We start from the raw sequence: 26,411 nt of genomic DNA on the forward strand, positions 1-26,411 counted from the left end.
ACATTGTTTCCAGCATTGTACATATGGCCAAGCAAACTAAGTTCATGCCTGATATCATTAATCAAGTGTAGTGCCATGGAAAAAAGATTAGGTTAGATAATCTTGGAAATTAAATTCTACCCACATCTTTATTTATCATTGAATACGTAAGACAGAGGGTTTCTGTGAGCTGTTTGATCTTCTTTCTCACAATCTTCCTAATAGATGGACTGATCTATCTAAGAGGTAAAACTGAAAATATAGGTGGCCATCTGGTCTTCATCTGCCATTTTTGAAGTTCTGTCCTGCTTTCTCAGAGTCCTAGAATGCCCTTATATACTCCTCCAAATTGAAGAATTCCATTTTTTAATGTTAACCACCCCATGCCCTTTCCCACCCATAACTTCTCTGAATAGTAGAAGAAGAAAAATTAGGATCACTTACAAATCAAATCAAGCCTTTTGATTTGTCAACTATTGCATTCATAAGTAGTTGTCACAAAATATTTCTGGAGAAGAAAGGGTTACCTTCTTGATATACCATGGACAATACTGTGGACCTTGATATTTTCATATGCTGTGGGAAGTGCTGAAAGAAAAGGCGGCATCTGAGATATCAGTGAGAAACACCTAAAAAATCAGTGCATAATTCATCTTATATTTGCTTTCTTGAATTTTCATCCATAGCCTGTATGGAAAAAACCCCTTGGATAGATATTCTAACGTCACTGATTATTATTAGGTCCTCCTATGTATATTTGTGATAAGCTGCAATTCTCAGAAAAAGGAGAGAAAATTCAAGCTACTTTGTTTTGGGGGGGAGGAGCAGAAGGGAACATTGACTAGTGCTACAAGGTTTTGTCAAAGAAATCCCAAGATGTATATTTGGTAACATTAGTAAAGAAGGAAATTAGACAACAGTATCTCTGTGTTTGTTTGTTTTTTTAAAAAAATATTCTTGATATTTCAGCTCATAATCTCATTAAAAACGTACTCCAAGGACTGAATGATAGTGGCTCTTGAGAAGAGCAGCCACCTATTTAATTTTAAATTTGGATTTTCAGATTCTTGTAAAGTGAAGCATAGAGGATCTTCATGAAGAAAATGCAGCCTAGAACTTCACAGAGGGACTCTCGGGCCATTTCTTTCATTGGTTTCTAATGTCATTTCCTCCCCCCCTTTTTTATAGGTACACAGTCTTGCACAACGGTCATCACCTGGAACCTGACAAGCTTCCAATCCATAATGATCTGGAATCCCAAGAGTCCTGCTTCTAACAAGTGGTCTGTGCTGAAAGACACAAGAGGTTCATGCATCAGGAACTTAAATGCCAGATATTGATATTGTCTGCATTGCCATAAATGCTGTCATGTATTGGCTTGACATTGGCCCCAACAGCTCAATTGTGCTTCACAATAACATAGAGTGAGATGGAGTGGTACAAAGTTACTGTTGCTTCTGGTTGATGCTTGGAAGTCATAAAGCTTTGCATGTGATGAACAAATGATAAGCAACCTGCTTGATTGTCTTTGTGTTTGTTCTAAGTGATGTGCCATACACACATCTTTTTCTTATGTACTAGCAATATACGTCTTTTCCCAGACATTGAAGTTTGACCTGAAATTGCTAAAATGCAATTATATTTCTGCTTTACCAAAAACTGAGAGGTTGTTTCTCAATTATTTTTAATAATGAGCTTTGCCGGTGATGCAACCACAAAAAGGAAGCATTGCTGTGTATTGTTTTTTCTAGGCTATCTGTAGATGCCAAAGAACATAAATATTCTTGAAGGTGAAATTAATGCGATACAATGTCCTGCAACCCCCAGCAAAATGATCTACTGTAAGAAAAGTAGTCAGTTGAGAAGAGTCATTTTCCCATCAGTCAGAGCCCATTAGCTTTAATCTTCTGACATTCTCATTAGAATTTTCATCCCCTGATTTTACTGATTTGAAGGAAAAGTTGCTTGGGGTCTTGAACAATTGAGGAAACATTTAGCTCACCTGTAACAGCCAAATAATTGGCATTTTGTGGCATGCTTACTTTGGCACATTCAAATCACCTCTGTAGTTAGATAATGTATTAGAAAAATGATGTTTTCCTTAGGTCATTTATTTTTCATCCCAATTTGTCACAAATTGGGACATTCATTCTGGGATGGTGAACAATAAACATAAAAGCAACTCAAGTGTCTGAGTTGGTCAGGATTTACTATGATAAGTATCCCAAAGAATCAGGGTCATAAGATAAATCCATTTCCAGGAACAAATGACATAAGCTTCAGCAACTTGCTGAAATACTAATGGCAGTAGGAACAGTGACTAATGAAGGGAAGGATAGCAAGGAAAAGTTTAGTCTGCAGGTTCTCAGTAAGAGATTAATTGACTGAACTCCACAACATTCTACATAGTGATGTGACTTGTGGACCTGTGATTTAGGGTGTCAAACCCAGCCATTAAGGTTGGTAAACTGTGTTTCCTGTGTCAGTATGTTATGTGAGCTCTGAAATTGGAAAAGGTTGAAGATAAGCAGCAGGGACTTTATAGAGCTAAGTAGAAGCACACTGGCATCTTGAGACACTTGATGTGGTCCCACAGCATCTGCCTGGAACAGTAAAACTGCAGAGTTGCCCCTCGGGATTAACAGCTCAACCTACAGCTCCTTTGCTTGACATGCAGGAGGACATTAGATACAGAGACATTGAGACCTGGTTGCTGGGAATCTAAGCTTTCAGATGCCTCGTCCCTTTACTTGTTGTTTTACTCTTCTTGCACTTTGCAGAACTATTTCTCAACATGACTGTCTGTTTCAAAGGATGAAAGAAGAATGTCACTTGTCAACAGTTCTTTCTGCTACGTCCTGCATGCCAATGTTACTCTCTATATTAAAATTTCCCTTTTTTCATGTTATATTGACAGGCATGTTTGAAGACCCAAGGGATGCTGGAAGGTTGATTTTTATGTTCTTGGAAAGAAATAGATCAAGTATAAATTTGTAGTAGGGCTGTGCAACCTTTCAGAACTGATTCCCAAAAGGTGCTGTACTTGCACAGTTGCAAACACTGAAGCACCTTTTGGAAATTGGGTCTGCATCATTGCATTGTTCTTATTTGTCCTGTCCTTGACTGATAATTTAACCCAAAGATGAGAACTGTTCAATAAAATGGATAGGTACTTTGTTACATTGTGTAATTATGTACAGACATTTTTTTAATATACAGGAGATAATTCTGCATTATTTATTATTATTTTTTAAATGAATAACTATTTGCCCATTAAAGGCTTCTAAGTGTACAAGCTAACACTTTGTTAGTTTTTATTTGTGCTTGCTATTTTATTATTCTGCGGTTATGTCACAATTACTCAGAGTAAAAAAGAAGAAGATACCTTTTTAAAGGAACAGAGCAAAAGCAATTCAAAAACAGTGTTATTGGCCTGATCTTGGTAGGTGATCTGATTGCAAGAGAATTTCAAGTTTTTTATGCTAGCCTTCTGTTAGTCTTTGGGGTAAGTGAACTGACCTTAATTTCAATAGTTGACAATGTAACCCCTTTTCACATCTGCTTAGAATCTCACTAACATCAGTGAAATTTCGTCCAAGCTGAGCATGTAACAGACTGCAGTTTTGCTGTGTTCATTCCTGTTTTGATGTGTTCAATCTTTCCAATTGTACAAGATATATCCCACAATTGAACAGGAATATATGTACTCTGCTCTGCAGGCCCCATATAGCCCCATATAGCTGTTAATTTCCATGGGTGAACACCTCTGTCCTGCAAAAAAAATGCTTTGATTTCACTTTTAATGAGCAGACAAAATGAAAAGTCATTCTAGTTGGGTGGTTTTCTTGACAACAGTAAGTCAATGGTTTCCTGTTACTATTTTGGAGGGATCTTTTTAAAACTTCCCAGACCCAACTGTGCTTAGTTTTCTGGGCTATGCTAACATCCGCAATGTATTTCTTAAAGAGAAACTTTAAACCAGGTTTCAACCTCCAGAATTACAGAGCAAACTATGTAGAGGGTATCAAATGCAATATTTATGAGGTTTAGTTTAGATTTGAGTTAGGATAGGCCAATGGATTGATCAGTTCATGCATCCTGAATCCCTACTCTCCAGCAATCAGGAAACTGGGGAAGAACCAGCTGCTGTTCTGTTCTTTTTGCTCTCCATGGGAGGGCTCATAGGCTTTCTAACGGACTACGCTACTACCAGATATATTCATTATATGTATGTCTCTCTTAGGCCTTGGGAATTCTCTTAATCTTCTTCCCTCCACTCCCTAAGCAGTTCTGCTCACATGGTGAGGCTGAGTTCTGCTGACTTGCATGAAGCACATATAAGTGAAGAACCAATAGCATCCTTCGCATGAGAATGTCCAACCATTCTCCGTTTCTTCCAAATATTTCTCCCCTCTTTTTCAGATGTTCTCCAAGACACATGGCATGGACATACTCACCCATAAGAAAGTTACATGTGCTAAGAAACCATTTAAATGACTTGGGAGAGGTCCAATCACTCTGCAGTTCCTTAGTGGAATTAACTACAGCAAGATGTGTACAAGGCCCTCTTGATCAGCCCTGCACACATATAAAATAGTTGTTGTGACTGGAAGAACAACTATTTCAGAATTATGAATATATCATAGAGTATTTTAGGAAACCTAGGGCTTCTAGATGTTCTTGAATGACCATTCCTAACATTTGATAACATTGGACATTACACAAAGTTTCCATTCTTTATCACGTTTTATGTTTTCATTTGAATTTATATCATGCCAACAAGTTGAAAATTAGGTTTGATAAATAAAGCAGGAATAGTATTTATATTCTGAACAGTTCTTGTGTCAGCTGCCTTAGATTGATTCTGTGCAAGTTCCTTTACCTGACCCCTTTAGAGGGTCTGCTTTCCTGTTGAATAAATCCATGTTTGGTTGATGGTGTGCTGGTCATTTTTCCCAAATAGAATTCTGCTGGATGTTTTTATTTCTTTTTATTATCTACACACATTACATGGAGCAACAGGCTTGTCCCTACAGTAGAATGAAGCTGCACTATGGACCACAATCAGATTTTTCTACACTGCAGCTCATGCAAAATATGTTCTGAAAGGGAGAGATTCTATTTTATGGAAATAACTTCTATGTGCATAACAACTCTTGTCTCCGTTAGCTGTTTGCTTTTCAAAGATGCAATAAAGGAAACTTAATAAATGTATTTTACAAAGAAAATTTAAAAAACCTGAAAATTACTAAAAACTAAAAGAAGAGGTTAAAAAAAAAACCTGGAAATTACTAAAAACTAAAAGAAGAGGTTAAATACTTCAATTAAAAGTTGATCAAGCTTGCCAGGAGCTGGATGGCAATAAAGAGGTGTGCAGCTTAAATGCCAGGATTGTAAAGCTACATAGTTTATTTGAGGGATTCAGCGACTGCAGCAAGTCACAAACATTTTGCGTACCAGTCTAATAAATGGCAAACCATAAAGTAAGATGATTTAAGACTGGAGGAAACTGCAAGTTGATTGCAGGAAGAAAACAGACATATAGGAGAAGCTCAAAGGCTGTAGGCAAAAAAAGCTAAAGAAGTATCCCAAAAGGTCTTAACTAATGAAACATCTGCAAGGAAGCAGCCAAACTCAGAGAGCAACAAGGACTTAACTATAACAGGAAATGTATATAGAACTATTCCATCTAATATGATTTTTCTTTAATAGTGTTATTACAATGAGAAGGTTAACTCTGGCCAAATGCCAATGGCTTTGTCAGACCTGCCCTATCTAGGTCCCTTCATTTTGCTTGAAATGATAAATTCTTTTACTAAGGATTAGTGATTGCAGCAAAAGCAAGATCAGTACTGAAGTTCCTCAGCAGAACAGTATACAATTTCCCCTTCACCCCTGACTGGTCTGTCTTCGTCCAATGGTGTGCTGCATAGATATTTTGGGAACAGCTTGGATGTTTGGGTGCCACGGATGCATTTCACAGTCCTTTCCCAGCTCTGCAGCCTTGAAGACTGGAACAGGCTGGTTCTCACATCTCTGGCTTCCATCAAACCTGTCTCTCTCTCTCTCTCTCTCTCTCTCTCTCTCTCTCTCTCTCTCTCTCTCTCTCTCTCTCTCTCTCTCTCTCTCTCTCTCACACACACACACACACACACACACACACACACACACACACACACATCTTTGCTCATCTCTACCCTCTACCTGCCAATTGCTTACTTCCTCTCCCCCTTTCCGCTAACAATTTATGACAGGATGCCAGCAAAGCGCTAAGCTGAAGATGGCAAATCTGACAGGCTTTGTCGTGGAGCACTTCCAGGATATTATTTCAGCACTTGTGATGGACCAGTGGCTTCCATTGCACTGGAAGTAGCAGATTCCTTTATGGAATACAAAACAACCCTTCTCTCCAGCTTCTTAATCCTAGTTTGAGCCCACAGCATCCCTAGTCTAAAGCAGAGGTCTCTATCTAAAGCAGGGCTCACACTGGAAATATAATCCCATTTAGTTCAGACACCTGGAGAAACAGAGCCAGGAAAACAGGGAGAGGATACTTTTTTGAATAGCCCAGCCTCTTTATGATGGACACTGTTTTAGATTATCTGAGCATTCTTCCAAACTAGAATTACCATCAGAATTGATAAATCAGTTCTTAACGAAATCAGAACTGTCAAGCATAGCAAAAAATAATAATAATAATTCAGCAACAGACATTAAAAACCAATAGCAAACATGTATCTTTTAAAAACCAATATATATATATATATATATATATATATATATATATATATATATATATATATATATATATATATATATATATATATATATATATATATATATAGCAAATATATATCTTTTAATTAATAGGAGAATTGTTTAGGGGGAAAAAGATTCATGGAGTTCTAACTGAATTGGCAATGACCATTCTGACATGATTTTTAGGACTATAGATCAGAATGTCTGAAGGAGAGGGAAATGGCATTATTAATAGTCAAGATGACAGCAAGATCAATACACTCCATCTGAAGGAAGCAAGTTCTTCCTCGAATTAAAGCAGGTGAGTATAGTCAGCAGAACTAGACTTCTGTATTCTGTCAGGATAGAATGAAATTACCAGCTTCCTTTACTTAAGAAAGTTGGTAGAAAAATAGCTTTTAGTGATGTGAAAAATCAGCAGTCTGTTGATCCAAAGCTATTTTCTTCTACTCATCTATTCAGGTGAATAAAGTGGTCTCCCACTATCATATAATTGGGGCCTGTGAGCAGCCACAATTCTTGTCATGTACACAGTGAAGCTCCTGTCCTTCTCCTCATCCCAGACACTTAGGCATTATTCAGTTTCCTGCCTTCTTTCTTTTCTTCTTTGGATGCTTTGTGGGCATGATTTGCTGCAGATGATGAAATATTGTTGCTTTTTAAAAACAAGAAACCTATTGAAAATAGAGTTGGGGAATTCAAATTTTAGAGGAATTGAGTAAGGCTAAGCAATTGATCACCACTAAAAGAAAATAGCCTGTAGGTATTCATGTTTTCTTTACTCCATTAATCTTTACACATCCTTTTTACATTGTGCACAATCTCCTGATTGAGAAACATCAATCCAGGAAGAATATCTGAGGGAACCTGAGAGCTTTGTTTTTTCTTCAGAAAAAAATGTAGAATATCTACTCCTAAATCAAATCTTATATTTGGAGACATTATCTGCTTTCCCTATATGCCAATGTTTGAAGCTCCCCCCCACCGCTGACTGCCAAAAATCAAACAAAAGAATTATAATTTGTACAAGAAGGAAAGAAAAGAAGAGAGATGTCATCGCTGCTAACATTGGATGTTCCCACTTTGACAACTGATGAAAATGCAGCCATTTTCTCTTCTCCTTTACTATGCTTTTTCTTGTTTTTAGAAATCAGGTGCAACGGGGGGGGGGGGGTTGGAATGAAAGCTCAGCTAGCCATAACAATAACACTGCTGTGGGAACCCAAGGACAAGCTGATAACGTTTTGGCAGGCTGAGGAGCTGGGGAGAAAGCCCAGGGGAATGTGACTTATGACAGTTTATTGGGGGTGGGAATTGTACTTTGTTACTTTGTATCCGGGGGAAGGGAATTTAGTTTTTGGGTTCAACTATGTAGTACCGATTGGTACTTCCAGTGAGGGCATTGAAATGGACCCTGCTAAAGTGAAAGCCATAATTGAATGTCAACCCCCAAAGACTCGCAAACAGCTTCAGAGTTTTCTGGGGTTCACCAACTTTTACCTACAATTTATCCCCTCTTTTGCCGAAATTGCTTTACCCCTCACGGACTTGTTGAAAACAGGCAAAGATGGGAGAAAGCCATGACTGGGCCAGTCGCTTACATGGACTATGAGCTGTCAAACTGCTTTTGAGAATTTGAAAAGACTATTCCCGGTCGAGCCAGTTCTAAAGTATCCTTGTCCAGGGAAACCCTTTGTGATTCAAGCTGATGCCAGCGACGTGGTTGTCAGAGCTGTACTATTGTAAAAGAACCATGAGGGAGTCTTACAGCCCTGTGCCTACACCTTGAAAAAGTTCACTGACTGCAGAGAAGATGGGCAGTGTGGGAGAAGGAAGCCTTCGCAATTCGTTGGGCTCTATTAAACTGGTGAAATTACCTAGAAGGGAGCAAGGTGCCTTTCAAGGTATGGACTGATCACAAAAACCCAGAAGCCCTGAAAACTCTCTGCAAGCTGTCCCTGAAGCAAGTACGGTGGGCGCAATACTTTAACTGATTTAACTTCACCCTGAAGTACATACCGGGGAAAAACAATTTTTTAGCTAATGCTTTGTCCAGATTACCTCAATACAAGAGCCAGCGTGATGAGGTTAATGAAGCAATTATATCTACACTGCAAGCCGCTTCTCAACTAATGCCACAAAGATCCCCCTCTTCAAAAGTCCCAAACCCCCGATGACCCTGGGACGAGGAAATTAAAATAGGAACTCCTCAATGATCAATGGTTCAAAGAAAATCAAACCTCCTTGACATGCAGTGATGGTTTGGCATACAAAGGGGGGAAGTTGTATTTCCTGAAACCCTCCACCTTAGTGCTCTACAGCACAGTCACGTTGTGAAACAAGCTGGACACTTTGGGTATTTAAAAACACTGCATCTGGTTCATTGGGTTGGTGGCTGGGTTTGAAGCAAGATGTATAGAACTACGTTAAGAGCTGTGCTGATGTGCCACCATGAAAAGAATTCCAGGAAAAACCCCTGGCCTATTACAACTGGTTGCGGACCCTTCCCAGATGTGGGAAGAAATTGCTATGGATTTTATAGTGGAGTTACCTGAAAGTAGGGGGAATACGGTGATTTGGACTGTGATAGATCTATTTTCAAAGCAGACTCATTTCATTGCCTGGAAAGGAGTTCTGTCTGCCCAAAGACTAACCAAGATGTTTCTGAAGCATATTTGCAGGCTGCATGGCATGTCAAAGTGGATAATCTCAGACCGAAGTGTGCAGTTTACGGCCATGTTCTGGGGGGGGGTTCCTCAAGTTAATTGGCTCATCATTGGTTTTTCACCCATCTACAAATGGGGCGGCTGAAAAAGCGAACTCAATGGTGGAGCAGTATCTCAGATGCTATGTGGATTATCAGCAAACGAACTGGATTGACCTACTCCCTTTCACAGAGGTGGCTTACAATAATTCAGTTCACAGAGCACCGGTTTTACACCTTTTAAAGTTGCCATGGGAAAAGAGTTCAACCCAATACCCGAATATCCTCAGGAACCTTCTGCTTCCCAAATGCTTGACCAATGGGTGAGGGGGTGGGAGGAGGTTTGGAAAACAATGAAAATTGCTCTGAGAAAAGCTTCTGAGACATACAAAAAGCAAGCAAATAAAAAGAGGGCTCCCCAAAGGTCATTCCAAGTGACCTTTGGGGAGCCCAAAGTTTACTTATCTACTTATGACTTAAATTGCCTAGTAAGAAGTTGAGACCAAAGTACCTAGGTTCCTTCCCCATTGTAAAAGTCAATAACCCAGTCACGGTGGAGTTAAAGCTTCCCAAACTCTTAGGGAAAGTCCACCCTGTGTTCCATTGTAGCCTATTGAAATCTTTTCAGGGTTCTACCTTACAACCTCCCCCTAAGAAGGCACCTGGTCCTTTCATGGTAGCTGGACAGATTCATTGTGAAGTGAAGCATATTCTTGATTCTAGGCTTTTTAAGAGAAAGTTAAAGTACTTAGTGCAGTGGAAAGGATATCCATTGTCTGAAGCCACATGGGTAAAATCTAGTGATGTAAAAGCTGACAGACTCATTAGTAAATTCTATGAGAAATATCCTAATAAACTGAGGGGCAACCCCTAACCTATAATTTTGAATTGCAGGATTTGTCCTTTTTGTAAGGGGGGCTGGATGTTAACGCTGCTAACATTCGATGTTCCCACTTTGACAACTGATGAAAATGCAGCCATTTTCTCTTCTCCATTACTATGCTTTTTCTTGCTTTTAGAAATCAGGTGCAGCATGTGTGTGTGTGTGTGTGTGTGTGTGTGTGTGTGTGTTGGAATGAAAGCTCAGCTAGCCATAACAATAACATTGCTGTGAGAACCCAAGGACAAGCTGATAACATTTTGGCAGGCTGAGGAGCTGGGGAGAAAGCCCTCGCTTTTAACTAATTGGGGAATGTGATTTATGACAATTTATTGGGGGTGGGAATTGTACTTTGTTACTTTGAAGGGAATTTAGTTTTTGGGTTCAACTATGTATTGCCGATACTTTGTTTCCCAAATAAAATGTTCTTTAAGGAAGAAGTTTGCCTGGAAGTTCTTTTGATGGGTTTCATCTATCAGAACCATGATAAGAGAATTAATCCTTGCTGGATTTACACTCTAAAACTAAACAACATCCAGTACCCAGTAGTGCACAGAACAAAAAAGTACTCATGAGTCAAACACATACTCTTGGTCAGAAAAAAAAAACTTTTACACCTGAAATACTAAAGAAAAAATTCAGCAAACAAATCAAAAATGAGAAGCCAATACTTAAAATTTTTTGGCAGCAAAATGCACTATGAGATCTTTCAAAGGTGTACTACAGCATGGACTAAGCATATCACATCTCCTACCTAAAGTCTCAAACTCTCCATGAACAAAACAGCACAGGAATGTTCAGAGCAAGACTATCTTGCCCCATCAAATGCATGGTTGCCCTTCTCATAGTGAGTATACGTTCCATAACCATGGGAAAAAAAAACCTCATTACATTAGCCTTACCCACCCAGTCAGGCAGGAGATTCAATGTAGATCTCACAATGATTTCAGCACTGTGAAATTCAGTGTTGATAAAGGAATCCAACATCTGACAAATGCTTTTGACCACTGTTCTTAGCTTCCCTTTTCTACAATCTGATTAATATTAAACAACCTTTAATGAAATGATTTTATTTCTGAATTGTACTTTAATAACTAGACATCCATATATCAACATTATTAATTTATGCTTTCATTTTTCTTATTAACTGGGCCACTGCTCTTTCTCTACATACAGACTTTGAAACAAATTCCTGAAATGGAATTTTAGAGTTCACTTAGCCTGCCCAGTGCATAATGCAACATATTCTGTTAAGTTGTCTTACCTACAATACTGTTGCCTTAATATACCTAGATAGTCACACATAAATTCATATGTATGTATAGTAATTATTCATCCTGTATTTTATTTAGAGCATATTCTCAGAGGAAAAATAGACAAACCAGATCTTCAGCAACTATCTTAGTCAGTGCTTTTTTTCTAAAAAAAAAAAAAAAAAAGGTGCCAGAACTCACACATGTCATACAACCCACCTTGCCTACCCTACAAGGTTCCATCCAAAAAAGGTGCCGGAATTCCATTCTGGGCGTTCTATGAGAAAAAAAGCCCTGATCTTAGTTCCAACCAAAAAGCAGACCACCACGTTGTTTTCTTTTCTGACTAAAGATAGTAACTTAATAAAAACAAACAAACATTGTGCAGCCTCTTTATATATATACCCATGCCATCAAACACTGCCTCAGGGTAGGAAACCTATTTTCCCATTGTAATCCAGTTTTTCCTTGTCAAGAACCCAACTTAGAAGAGAACACCTGCCACAAATCTCTTTATTAGTCTTTATGCAGTGTCTTTTTCCAACTTTGCACAATTCTGTCCATCAGCTTTTTGATTGGTGCAATATCAATAACCCAGAATCATAATATTGGGAAGATTTTTGCCCCCTGCATCTGGATATGGACACCAATTTGTAAGAATAATAGACTATTTTTATTACAAGGGAAGGTGGAAATATTTAGACTGAAGTTTATTTAGGAATTCATATACAATGAATTATTGTTAAAGCTAGAATTGTTCTGTATGCAATTGACTATTTTTTTATTAAAAGTTTGGAAATAAGTACACATACTCAAGCCTCTTGAAGAGATAAATATTTTTTAAAAGAGTCAGTTGCCCTGAAGAAACATTTTATGAAAATATATCTTTGAAATCTATTCTCCCTATAATGTCTCTGTTATAACTTAGATACAATTGTACTTTAAAACCAGTTTTGTGGAAGTATACCTGGAATTCAGATGTTCTTTGGAATTGATATTTATTAGAGTGTTCAAAGTTTTGCAAAGCAAATCCAAGCTTCTTTGATCTGATCCAAAGTCATTCCCCAAGGTTTTAAAGCAGATGCATGATTTGAAACATTTACCTACATTTTCTGATCCTGACTGTAAGCATAAAACATGTTTCCTGTAGAATCACCATTGAAGTGTCTGTGCATGTAGAAACACTGTACACTGGGCAGTTACTTTGGAGTAACTGTCTTCCACTGAATATAGCTGCTTGAACTGTTTGAAAAGTGTTAGCTCATGATAAAGCACAACTGTGAACAGTCTTACTATATCCAAGATTTTAGAGTATAGCCCTCTCAGTTTAATATAAACCAATGTCTATGGACAGTGTGATTAAAAAAAAGAACTTATTCCATATATGTATCTAATGATCACGATAATGATCAGGGTGAAACAAAGTAGTGCAAGGTGAAGCCTCTTCATTGAGGATTATTGACCACAGTCGACCACACTGTTCCAGTGCAAGTTGGTAGACAGATGTTTTTCAACTTGCCAGCTAGCTTCCATATCTAAAGGAGAATTAGAAGTAATCTTGACCTTACGTTTTACATGACACCAGCTCTTAATGACACTATTACTTCACTGTATATGGCTACTTTGAGGTAGCATTTTCAAAGGTCTTAAGCAATGGCAGGCTTTTTGTTTATTGAGTTGAAAATTCCAGGACTTGGTTCTGTATGTAAAACATCATCTTTATGTCTGTACCCAAACTGAATTATTCTGTTCATATAACATATACGAAGCATCATTAATATGGGAAAATACTGACTGATATTGTTATTCTTGCTATCAATCCTACCTTAGCAATTCCTATCCACTTTGTGTCTTTAGTATTCTTGGTCTGAAAAGTAGAGCTTCATGAGTCTTTTTTTGTTCACAATATTGCTCATATACTAGATCAGACATAACTACGAAGCCAGGCTTATAAAATTATTTTAGTTTATAAAATTATCCATCTAAGTGCCCCTATTAATTTGTAAGCAAAGTGTTGTAGAATTTTTTTTGCAGGTTTAATTGTATGAGGGGGAAACATTTTCAAAATTGTGCAAGTGTGCGTCCACCCACACGAAAAAAGAGACAATCCTTTGTTTCATATTATTGTGAAAAAAATCATTACATTTTTAAAACCAAATTGCCAGACAATTTTCTAGTTGCACTCCAAGCTGATTATCCTTGTCCTAGTTCCATTTACAGATTCTGACTGCAGCATAATACTCATTAAATACTTCATAAGAGCAGTAAGCAAGACATACAGCCAAGTTTATTTACTTTTCTTCTGATTAAAAATGTTATTCCATGGGTGGGTCCTCAATGCTACTCAAGATACATCTCATCTACTAGTTCCCCCCAAATACTGACATCCACTTATCAAGAATTCCTTGGGGTCCAATACTTAAGCTGAAATATGCTACAGCATCTTTTGCACCCAGACATATGAAAATATTTTTAGAAATTGTTTTAAGTCACACTTGAGACAAAAGTAAAACAAAAAAGCAAAACAAAAGCATAAAGTCTCTCTCTCTCTCTCAGTGCTATAATACTACTGTATATTGTTCTCAATTAGTTTTAAATATTGTTTAATTTTAGTGAAAATGTCCATAGAAGGAAGGTTTTTATTTCTCTGATAGTACCACAAGCAAGTCTTCTGTAACAAGTAGTTGGGTAAAACCTGTCTTTCTAGACTTCCTCATAATAAATAATAAATCTTCTGATTTGATGCAAAAGACACGATTATTTCAAGACTATTCTTTACCATTAAATGGAATACGGTGAGTGTCTTTCAAGGAAAAAAGCAACCTAGTTTATAGCTAAGGGCTTTTCACTATCTTTGGAAAAGTTGAAGGAGATAAGAGTATGGACAAATAAGGGAAATGTTTGTTCCATTTATCCATTTATTTTATTTCATCTTTTCAAAGATCTTCAAAGAAAGGCCATAGCAGAACCCCGGCTTAAGGCTTAAATAATTAGTTTCTGTGGATGGGATTCATCTAAAATCAATTCCTCGCTAACCTCTGGATCTTTGAGATATTAACAGTACAATTCCTGCCCTCCAGTGTTGTGAGAGAAGGCAAAAGAACCATATTGCTGTAATAAGAAGCCATCTTCTCAACAGCCTGGCTTTCTGCTTTCAAAAATGAAAAAGATGGAAGAGAGATGGATGATCTCATTATGTTGACTGCACCTTTAGGTATCTTGTTTACTCTTTCCAGATCTGTAACTTTTCATATAAAACACTGAAATAATGAAGATCCATACATCAGGAGTTATCAAAGGATACTGTGCTGTAAGCTCTAGGATGATAAATGAGTTTGTGTGGATCCCTTCCTGTAAATATAGCAAATTATTTCTTTGGGGTTAGGAATAGAAGAGAAATAAAAGTACCACTTACTTTGATTACTGAAAGTAGGTGGTATTTTTATTTCTGTTTTATATACAGCACATAAAACAATAATAGTATCTTGCAACTTCATAAAATTAACACGTTTCACTGCAAGTAATAAATTGATCACATCTAAAACCATGTTTTCAAGGGAAATGGGAATTTGCTTAGTTTTTCATGATTCCTGACATCTGGGTCTTATTTTTAGGTAGCTGTTCTCATTTCTCTTTCCATGGTATAGATTAATATTTTCTCTTTATAATACCAACTATAGAAATTTTCAACTTGTCTGCCATCTTGTCCAGACTGGCAACAAATCCAGTAGTAAGGGTTAAAATTAGTGCACTAACCATAGATGCAGAAGCTCCCTGGCACTAGTAACCATTTATATAATCCAGTGACAGCTCAGGTTAAAGAGCACTTCCAAACTCTGAATCTTCCATTTCCAGAGGAATGCAACCTATCCAGGGTAAGTTTCACCTCAATTCCCAAGCTCACTTTTCTATTTACTACTAGCATTACTGGCTTGTCTGGATTTCATTTAAACTTCCCTCATTATAAAGATTAGAAGACATTAAGATTCTTGGTGACTTCCTTGGAATTGGATGGAAAACAATGGTGGAAGTGGATGGCATAATCCCACTCTAAAACTTCAAATGATCATCACAGACTGGATAGCATGGGGACAAAATATAATTGTGGGATAGTGAGGTCAGCAGCCAATTATGTCGACCAATTATCCCCTGCCACTACCTTCTGGACATTATTCCAAGTGGAATATGTCCACCACATTCAGCCTCGCCAGATAGCCCAGAGAATGTCATGACAACTGATATTAACAGCTATGGAGATAGCTATAAAAATTATTTATAGATGTCATTATACATCAAAGATTATATAATGATCATTTCCCCCTCCCCTTCATAGGTTGGCTCAACCATTAGGACTCCTAAAAGAATGAATCTATTTTATGTTGTGCCATATCTTGGGGAAGCATTTCTTTCACAGTATATCCAGCAAGCAGAATATCTACAGTAACTTCTTCCGATTAAATCTTTAGTAGACCTGTTCCTGTTGAGAGACTTCAGAGGTCAACTATTATCTTCTTTCCTTGAATACTGGACATATTATAGAAAACATACAGAAGTATTTCTTTCTTTTTAGTATAAAACATTTGAAATCCTTTATTAATTTTTCCTACGTCTATTACTTGTTATGTCTTTTGAAGTCTCAACTGCACTTCCTTCATCAGGACTTCTCTTCTTATGATTCTTTCTCTTAAATTCTGCTGCATCTAAACCATTTCTTATCAGGGTAACCTGTTCTTCAATTCCTCCCTTATTCAGTCCTCATCTTGAGGGGCCCCAATTGAGGAAAAGCTGCCATTGCAGATTGCATTTTCTGGGGCTCCATATCCTTTTAGTCATACACTGCTTAGTAAAATTTGAAAGATTAGGGTACTCTTAATATCTTAGGAAAACATTGAGAATCTGACAATTTTCTGCACTGAGATGTCTAGAGGGAAGAGGATTTCTGAGATGAGTGCTGCTTACTGAAGGAGCTGATTTCCCTGAGCTGAGCCTGTTTCATTATCTTCTCATTCCAATTTCTTCATGGTATGGCAGTGAAAGAGTTCAGGAAGAAAAGAACTGATATCTGATAAATGGATTATAGAGAATAGAAGAATCTGAGATTATTGTTGAGGTAATACATCACAAAATATCTAAATGTTTTGGCAAACACCTCTTATAAGCAAACATAAAAGAGCAGACCATGACAGTGGATACATAAATATTTTTAGAAACACACACACACACACACACACACACACACAATTATCTGACTGCAATACAATGAAACCTTGATTTAACAGAACCCCATTGCAGTTCATTGGCTGCAATGAATTTCAAATTTCCATCTGGACATCCCTTGAAATAATGGACAAGTCATTGAATGGGAAGAAGTCCACATGAGGCATTGAAATGTATGATAATTTATCTTAATTTTAAGGCATTGTGTCATTTTTGTCTTTATTATGTAAATGGCATTAATGGCAGGAAATGATGTAATTTGCATCAATTGTATAATGGTGCCTTCATTCAAATAGCATAAATTTCCATGATGTTATACTTCTGCTTTCACCCCAAATGATCTATTCACACAAGTTTTCACTGTAATGTTTTACGAAGTTGGCTCCAATGATAGACAACTGCTAAATGAATAGCATGTAAGCTCCAACAATATTTTTTTATTTTTATAAGTCGCCAAAATTGCCGGTGAGTATTTCATAGAATCTAATAAGCATCACTTAAATAAGTAACACCTTAGCAGTCATTGTTAGCAGATAGGTAATAAAACAATACGTTAACAAATATTTTATATTATACAGATCAGCAGGACTGTGTTGCGCAGGTAAGAGACTTTATTTTTAGACCTTTTAGATCTGTAAAACAACTCCATCTAGTGGCTGAACTGTTTCTGGACATGATTCCTTAGTTCTTTGATGGGGGAATTTAATACGTGAAAAACAAAGAACGAAATATCTATCTGTCTGAAGCACCCACAGAGGATTTTAATCACTTTAATAATAAACTTGTGTAATTGATAATATTTCAAAATATTGGAACGATTTATAGAGTTCATTACTTAGAATGGAAAAAAAAGCTTCCATGAGATGTGGAATATCCTGAACACAAGAATACCTGAAATAAAGTTTAGGTTGGTCGCATGACATCAAGAGACTGTAGCCCATCTCAGACCGTTAACATCAGGATGGAGAAGACTCCAGCTTGAATCAGTCTTTTTCTCATACTTAATAAGGTGTAACCTAGACAATTTTACAAATTGTTTTCAAGGACAGCATAAAGGGCCATGGTTTAATAAGAAGAAGGTTTAATTTGATATGATTAAAGCTTGACTAGATACATAGGAAAAGGCATGATCAATAAATTTGGTGGGCTACCTTATATCCTGTGCTAAGGAGATAAAATTCTTAGTTATCTGGGATGTTAAAAATGATCTGAAGATATTAAAATCAAATTAAAATTAGAAAGACACGCAAATTTCATCATTTAGGGAAAATATCATGGGCATAGATAGAGAATGGAGAACATACATATATGAAAGATTATTATAATGTATTATTAATTAATCAAATTGTTTTAGCAACATCTTATGGATGTAAATAGGAGTACGAACCAACAGTGTCACATAGCCCAAAAATAGGATCCATTTGCAAAAATATTGATTTTATATCATGGAATTTAACTGCCCCACTTTATTCTGTATTGGTCAGATTCCACACAAATATTATGTCCACCTCTGGACCTACTCTTTAAGAGGAATTCAGGCAAAATTGGAAGTTTTATAGAATGGTAACAAGAAGAGAGTAGGAAGGGAGAAGAGAAAGAGGAGGGAAGTAGGGAAGGTTTTAAGAAAGGGTGGACACAGCCTGGGGGGAATGGGTAGGCGGTACCAATGGTTATGAATATATTTTATTCTAAAATTGTATTTTTTATGATGTATAAATGGAAAAAATAAAAAAACTTTTAATAAAAAAAAAGAATAATCAAGTTCCAGAAACTATTCAAGCCTTGGGAAGACTGAACAGGGAGTACAATAGCACTTTAAATATTTGCAGATATCAGACAGAAGGCGTGATTAAGATCTGTCCTTCATCATCTTACATAATAGGATATGGAATAGTAAGTTACAGAAAGCAGATTCAGATGTCAGAAAAAATTAAATTTCTAAATGTTAGAAAAAGGTTTGAAACAGATGAAGCAGAAACTAGACAGTGATGTAATTTAGGAGTTAATCTTAATTCTTGAATTAGAATTAGAATTAGAACTCAGTCACCAAAGCAGCTCCTTCCGATTATGATTCAATTCATACTGTATAAACTATTTGACTTACTTAACTACAAAAGTAGCTATGTGTAGTACTGAAGATTTATTCTGAGGAAAATCTCCAATATTTGATTTCATAGCTATAAAGACTTAATGCATATATAAATGCATATATAAAATTGATAATTGATTCTTGCATATGTCAATTCATTTACAAGATTTAGGAATAAGTGAAGGACAAGAGGGAAAGGAATAAATCCAGAGCAGATTGTGAATTGGATGTAGAAGCAATATTAGTTATATTTAACATCAGTTATAAATATCAGTTATATTTATTAAAAATGTAACCATATATCTGCTAACATTTATGTTCTTACAGCAAATATAAAAAGCTAATGAAAATATCATTAATAAACAAATATTTACAAGCAAGAAAGTATCTTCCGGTAATAACATAATATCTTATACCATAATACACTAAATTGTCTATTTCAATATTGATTTTATATTCTGCCCTTTTATCAGGAAATAGAACTCACAGTCAGAAATTCATTTTACAATTGATGACAACTGTATCAATTAATAGCTCTTAATATCTGACAGTTTAAATCAGTATAGCTTATCAAGAGTCTGGTTTCAAAGCAACCTTATCAATGTGGCATGTTTTAATTATTATTGTATTAATAAGCTTAAATTAAAACTACTTAAACCAGAAACAGGATGCCCACAGGGAAATTGTCTACCATGGATACTAAATTAAGATTCTTGGTCAGTAGTCATGGTTGGGGTTTTTTTTTGGGGGGGGGGGATATTGCCTGCTGACTATTCCATTGCAAACTGTACATACTAGTTTTGCACTGACCTGGGCTGGCTTAATTCTTTACTTTATTGCTTCTACATCCAATTAAAAATTCTGAAAGATGCCTGTATAAGAGGCACCTTTGGATTAACTCTACAAATTGCATCACAAATCTGTAAGCAGTTTCAGGGAATCATACAGCTGTACATAGACAAGTGAGTGGTGTGGTGGACTAATGGTGAAGATGCTCACCTCCCACTCAGAAGATTGAGAGTTCAGTCTTGGGTAGTGGCAGATGTTTCTCATCCAGGGCACAAAGAAAAAAAAATCTGCTGGAAACTCCATGTAGGTGTCAGGAAGGGCATCTGGTCAGTAAACACTCAGCTCCATTCAGTTGCCCCGACTGTACCTTGAATAGGGATTACACAGATGTAAAAAGGGAGTTTTTATACAGCCACACACACACAAATCTTAAAGAGTAAGAACAGGGGTTTTCAAACCTGGCCCTTTTATGACTTGTGGACTTCAGCTCTCAGAATTCCTCAGCCAGCATGCCTGGCTGAGGAATTCTGGGAGTTGAACTCCACAAATTATAAAAGGGCCAAGTTTGAAGACCCATGAGTAAGAAGCATCTAGAAACTTTTTGGGACACAATATGTGAAACATAGAAGATACACAAAAGTTAGAATTCATAAAAATTCTTCTCAAAACTAGCTTATTCATACCATTAAGTTGCTTTGCTACCCCATCCTTAAGATCAGATTTCCCTGTTCCCAAATTATAAGATTTGCAGGGACACAAGAATTTTCTACTGCTAGTGCTCTGGTAGGAAAACAAGTTTAGCATATATTATTATGATATTAAAAAAACTTACTTATATATTTGTTTTAGCTTAGTTTCAGGTTTGGGAAACCACAGGTAGTCCTCAGCTTACAACAGTTCAGTTAGAGACTGTTCAAAGTTACAATGGTATGGAAAAAAGTCAATGGGGAAACCAGATTCACTTGACAACTGTGTTACTAATTTAACAACTGCAGTGATTCACTTAATAAATGTGGCAAAAAGTCATAAAATGGGGCAAAACTCATTTAACAAATGTCTCACTTAGCAACATAAACTTTTGGCACAATTGTGGTTGTAGGTTGAGGACTACCTCTATCATGACTACAAGAAGTCCTCGCTTAATAACTAGTTAACAACATTTCAATTTATGACAGCCTCAGAAAGGATACTTTATGGCCTGTAAAACACTGTTGTTTGATATGCTGGATTCGCTTAATAACCACAGTGACTTGCTTTATGCCCATTTTAAATTGATTGTAAAATTGAGTCACTTCATATACGTGACTAAAATTTTGAACCCAATTGTGGTTGCAAATTGAGGGGTTCCTGTATCATTGTACCACTATCTCCCCCAGCCCTTTCTTACCAATAAATTAGCCTCATCTTGGGTTGAAAACCATAATTTATGTATTTCCCTCCCTCCGAAAAAAATCAAGCTGCTAACGTTTGCAAAGTGTGATATGGGCAAATGATACAAAGGCAAGTACACACAAACATTTTATTTATGGTCAAAGACCAGCTGTCAGTTTTACATTACATGTAAATGATGGCTATGGAACAATTTTTTATCAGATAAGATAGCTAAAGTACAGAATGTGGAACCACAAATGGCACGGCTGTGATGATTTTGAAAAGGATGCTTTGCTGGATATATACAAGAAACCAACTGAGGAAATTAAAAGAAAAATACAAATTATAAACCATGATAGTGGCCTGGAAAATGTTTTCTTATTGGACCTACAAAAGGACTTGTTTTGGTGAAGATGATGTAACTTGTGTACGTGGCTAAATTAACTTCTTTGATTAGAGAAAAAACAATATATACATTTATGATTGATTGAAGCCCTTTATAGACCTTTTGCATAAAATGGAACAAAATGCATTTATGAATTGTACTTTTGATGATTAAAACTAAAATCTGGATAATATAAAAGACTTAACTTTTTTTTAATAATCATAATAAGAGATACCTTTGTAACCGTACCTATATTTGTTGCAAAGGTAATCAGAAGTTTCTATTTCTTTTTATTCTTTTTTTTTTTGCACTTTGTCCTTTTTCTTTCTTTTTCTGCTTTTTTATTAGTTGGTGGGAGTTTTTATACTCTAAAACTTTTAATTAAAAATTATATTAAAAAGCCAAAGCCTTGAAGAAATCTGTGCAGTGGGAAAAATAATCAAGATAAAATCCTACAACAGTATTCAATTTAATTAAGGATTAAAACTGTTAGAAGTAAAAAAGTAGGAATATAAGGTTGGTTTATTTGATTAAGGTTAAAGGTTTTCCAACTCTTTATAGCTATTTCCAGGATTGAGAAGTGGATGTTTTATGGACTTGCTTACAGATAAAAGATGGGATATGGGATGAAGGAAGATCTATTTAATCTTATAGGGGGTATACTTGTGATGAAGATTGGAAGTCACATCTTTATATATTTCTTTTCTTTTTCCTATGTTCTCTTTCCTTTTCAGTTTCTTTTCTTTAACTTTAGTCTGTATTAATTTTTACTATTGTAATGAAAAAGCCTTAAGATTCTCTTCTACAGACTTAAGAATGATCATATTTAATCCTCCCATTAATTTTCTTGAATAAACAAAATTGAAAAAATATTGAAGTATCAAGTGAAGGGTGATCTCTGTTGAGGCAAATATAAAGAATTTCAGTATTCAGATAAAAGTGTCAATACTAAAAACACCAGCAATAATAGCAGAATCAAAATACAGCTATGTCGGATCCTTAATGTTTCTTAGTTATCTTTTTTCCCCCTTGGTAATTGTTGAGGGATGCAAACCATTTTCAAAAAGTTTAACAAAATCAGTTAATAATCTCAAAATCCAAAGATGTTGCTTTTACACTATATCCAACTGTATTCCAGAAAATCAAGATCTGTTGATCTTCATATTGCTTCAAGACTTTCCTCTACTTTACTGATGAAAATGGTTCATAAGTTAGTTTCATTTTTTTAAAAAAAATATATCTTTTGTCCTAATTCATTTGCAAAGTTCATCTTGACACATTTTGTTGGCTAGTCTCCAAGTTCTTCGAGGGTATTAATAGTCTTCTGTGACTGCTTTGTCAATTGTTCCCTATTCCTGTCTATTAAATGGGAGATATGATTTGAAGTAGGGTGTCATCTGCCTTAACAAATTTCCTTACAGGTGTTACATGGAATTATACAAATATTTGCTTTCTAATATTGTATCTGCTCCATCTGTTCCTTCAGGTTCCTTGCCTGAGAGCTGGCAAAGCAGCATTTTAACTGGGAGAGATTGTGTAGAGAAGCAAGGAACAACTATCAACCTATGAAAACTTTCAGCTTTGGTAATAAACTAAAAAAGTTGTTTAACATCTCTTTTCCTGAAAATCATTAACAGATGCAATTTTAAAAACATTTGGAGCTCTAAATGCCACATTATCTGATTCTGTATATTTTTATAATTCTTCACCTCTTTCTTGGTAAACAGTTGAGCATTTAAAATAAAATTGTGCTACATCACTTGCTCTTAGAAATGTTCCCATCTTTTCCAAATTAACTCGGGATCTTTGACAATGTAAAAGCTGGCTTAAGGAAAAAGATGCAACTGCTTTTCAAGCAGCCTTACTTTCCTTGGTTGACATTATATTTGACACAAAATGCAAGCATGACTGGAATTGCAGACCCTCTGACAACTTTATCACCTGTATGTGTATCCATTTTTCTGCTATGGGTGCAATTTTGGGGGGAGTGTTGGTATCTTAAATTGGAACTAGACAACTGAGAGAATCATTCATTTCATAAGGTGGTTATAACAAACTTTGCATGTTCTTTTAAGATATTCTACATTTTTATTGGGTGCCCAGAAGTTCTTTATACCCTGAAACGTTTCTGTTTGCTTTCACTTCTGGCCTTATTTATTTTAAACAAATACAGATGAAGAGGAAGAAATAATCAGTAACAAGTGTGTCAGTAGAACTTTTGAGGAACATTTGAAGGTTGAGGAGTTCTGATAAGCAAAAGACTTTAGAAGTGACAATTACCCTTTTAAAAAATAAATATGATTATTAAAACATCCGTGGTTGGCTGGGTTTGAGGACATTTCCTCTGTTCTATTACTAAAGTCAATGTATCAACAAAAGGGATGAAGCCTTGCTAATGGAATAATAGATTGTAAATATATCAACCATGAACTTAGGTCCAAGAGACTTGCAAAGGAAATACAGTTGATTTTATGATTTGAAATGGTTACTTCAGTCTTTCAAAGGTTACCATTGAAAAGTTAACGTTCAATTCTTTTAATTGCTCTTATAAAAAGCAAAATAGAAGGGATTCAGATAACATCAGTATACGTATATGCTCTTGTGCAAACACTGACACTCACATCAAACACAACTCAACCACAGATAAATATACATACAAATTACTATTGTTTATACAATTAAAAAAAATACAAATAAAATGAAGCCAACTTTAGCACGGGGCTTAGTTCTGTACTAATATAGAACATAAATCCTTGATTATGCTTTTTATTCTTGCCTTTCACACACTCCTCTTCTCAGTGTCACTAATGAATGCAAAAAGTATAATTATTGCTTCAGACCAGCATGAAAAAGCAGAGATAAGCTCTCTAGAGACATACATAATAGAAAAACACGATTGGACACCAATCACCATACATTTCCACTTGCTGAGCAGGAAACCTATTCATATCTAACTGCTATTAAGCAATGGTGTTTTATTTGAACCTTGATTATGTCACGTTTAGTATCAATATATTACTTGAGAGAACTGGTAACCTTGTTTTTGAAATGCCTAATTATGCAACTAATTTAGCTATCTCAAGGCCATCCAGAGAAGAAAGGAATATGTTGTCATTTTCAGGGTTCACAACACCCTGTTCACAACACAGCAAATAAACAATGGAACTGAAATGCAATTCTTCTTTTTTGACTGTTCTTATAATAGAAATAAATGTCACATCATTAACATAATAGGAACAAAATGTTAATCTACTTATTATATAGTAAATTACTATAAACTTCAGATGAATTAAGTATTCTGACAGGACAATAACTATTGGCAATATTATTTGGTTTAGCTCACTTCTATGATACCAGTTATAAGTACACAAGCTATTACACAGATAGTATTTTTTGAGACTTGTCAGTCCCCGTCAGAAGATGTTGAAAAAGCTATGCAGAATTATCGTTCCAAGTGGACTCATGAAATGTGTTTTGAGTAAATCCAATCAAACAGATGTAAAAAGTAGCATTACAGAATTCAGGCAAAAGTAACACTGAGCAGCCACACATAGATAACTAGTGGACTACTTTAAAAAAATAGAATGTACTTGTACTTTCCAAAAAGTTATATGTACTGAAGAAGAAAACTGCAACAGAGGAAATTCATTTATTAGTTTATTGCTTTTTATTTACTTTGAACCGTCTAGTCCACTAGTGCTTTCATTTGAACACTCAGACTGGTTTTAATTTGGTTTTTGGGATAATTGCTTGCTTTTTCCTCTTCTGCCATTTGTCACTGGTTTAGGTCATTTCACTTCCCCTTGAAAAACGCACAAGACTCAAAGGCTGTTCAACAGATTTACTCAGGATGGACTCTTAGATGTGTAAGAGGGAGGGGGGAAGGCACAGATTAAAAGACTCCTGTGGCTTCTGAACACAACATATGTAGGGTTTTTGCTTCTGGCAAACCAACAAAAATACTGCTATGAATTATAAGAGCTAAGAAATTCAATTTTTTTTGCCTTGCCGTAATTAATTGCCTTCATTAAAATAAAATTTTAATTAAATCTCGTAATATAAACATATGAAATAAAGTCAACTTCATGAGGATTTTTATGTAGGGTCCTCAGCATTCACTGCAACTTCTGATACATTTACTACACAGTCTTCCAATAGATGTTGGGGTAATAATTGTGAAGCATACAAATGCGCAGACTTCTCAGTGCACTACAGCAGTGGGTGAAATCCATCTGGTTTCTGTGCTGGCAATGCCAGTCAAAACACAGGAAGGGCTGAGAGAGCTTGCAGCTGGATGCATTCAGATGTAATCGTCTTCTACTGGCTCCCCATTAACATCACAGTAATGGATGAAGATAGCAACCACCCTCTGGAATACCCCTTTCTTCATCTGGCGGAGTTCAGAGATCTCTTCACCTATTGTTTCCATGCAGATATCTGCCGACAGTTGTCCTTTTCTCCGGGGAGCATAAATAGTAGCTAATTTTAGATGCAAAGAAAAAGAGAATGAAAACAAATGCAATTGTCACTGGAAAGACAGTTTAAAACAAATCCAGAATAAATGTTATCTCAGACATAAACATTCATATTTAACAATTTACCACAGAAAAATGGCTATTCCACTGGAAAATTAATAACATCATGATACTGGTGCAATTATGATATATGTAAATGTTCTTTTAAAGCCTAGCTTGATTAGACCTTCCTTTCTTGTTCAGCTTCAATGACATTTGAAGCCAATACAGTGGGGCAAAAAAGTATTTAGTCAGCCACCAATTGTGCAAGTTCTCCCACTTAAAAAGATGAGAGAGGCCTGCAATTGTCATCATAGGTAGACCTCAACTATGAGAGACAAAATGAGAAAACAACTTCAGACAATCACATTGTCTGATTTGGAAAGAATTTATTTGCAAATTATGGTGGAAAATAAGTATGTGGTCACCTACAAACAAGCAAGATTTCTGGCTATCACAGATCTGTAACTT

The 26,411-nt window shown here is 36.0% G+C and overlaps 2 protein-coding genes across 10 annotated transcripts in view; one reads left to right on the plus strand and one right to left on the minus strand.

Annotated features, from left to right (window-relative positions):
- Positions 1 to 3,406, plus strand: part of HTR4 (5-hydroxytryptamine receptor 4) — a 238,347-nt gene extending 234,941 nt beyond the window's left edge. For all 7 annotated transcript variants that reach the window (XM_039352850.1, XM_039352885.1, XM_039352833.1 and 4 more), the window contains one exon: positions 1,168 to 3,406. In XM_039352850.1, coding sequence (XP_039208784.1) covers positions 1,168 to 1,255 — 88 coding nt within the window. In that variant the 3' untranslated portion in view covers positions 1,256 to 3,406. The remainder of the gene's footprint in view (positions 1 to 1,167) is intronic.
- Positions 3,407 to 21,175: 17,769 nt separating this feature from the next.
- FBXO38 (F-box protein 38) overlaps positions 21,176 to 26,411 on the minus strand; it is a 41,795-nt gene continuing 36,559 nt past the window's right edge. For all 3 annotated transcript variants that reach the window (XM_039352928.1, XM_039352917.1, XM_039352906.1), the window contains one exon: positions 21,176 to 25,905. In XM_039352928.1, coding sequence (XP_039208862.1) covers positions 25,727 to 25,905 — 179 coding nt within the window. In that variant the 3' untranslated portion in view covers positions 21,176 to 25,726. The remainder of the gene's footprint in view (positions 25,906 to 26,411) is intronic.

This window comes from Crotalus tigris, unplaced genomic scaffold (genome assembly GCF_016545835.1).
Source record: "Crotalus tigris isolate CLP2741 ecotype Arizona unplaced genomic scaffold, ASM1654583v1 scf7180000017568.12009008, whole genome shotgun sequence".
In the NCBI taxonomy this organism is placed as follows: domain Eukaryota; kingdom Metazoa; phylum Chordata; class Lepidosauria; order Squamata; family Viperidae; genus Crotalus; species Crotalus tigris.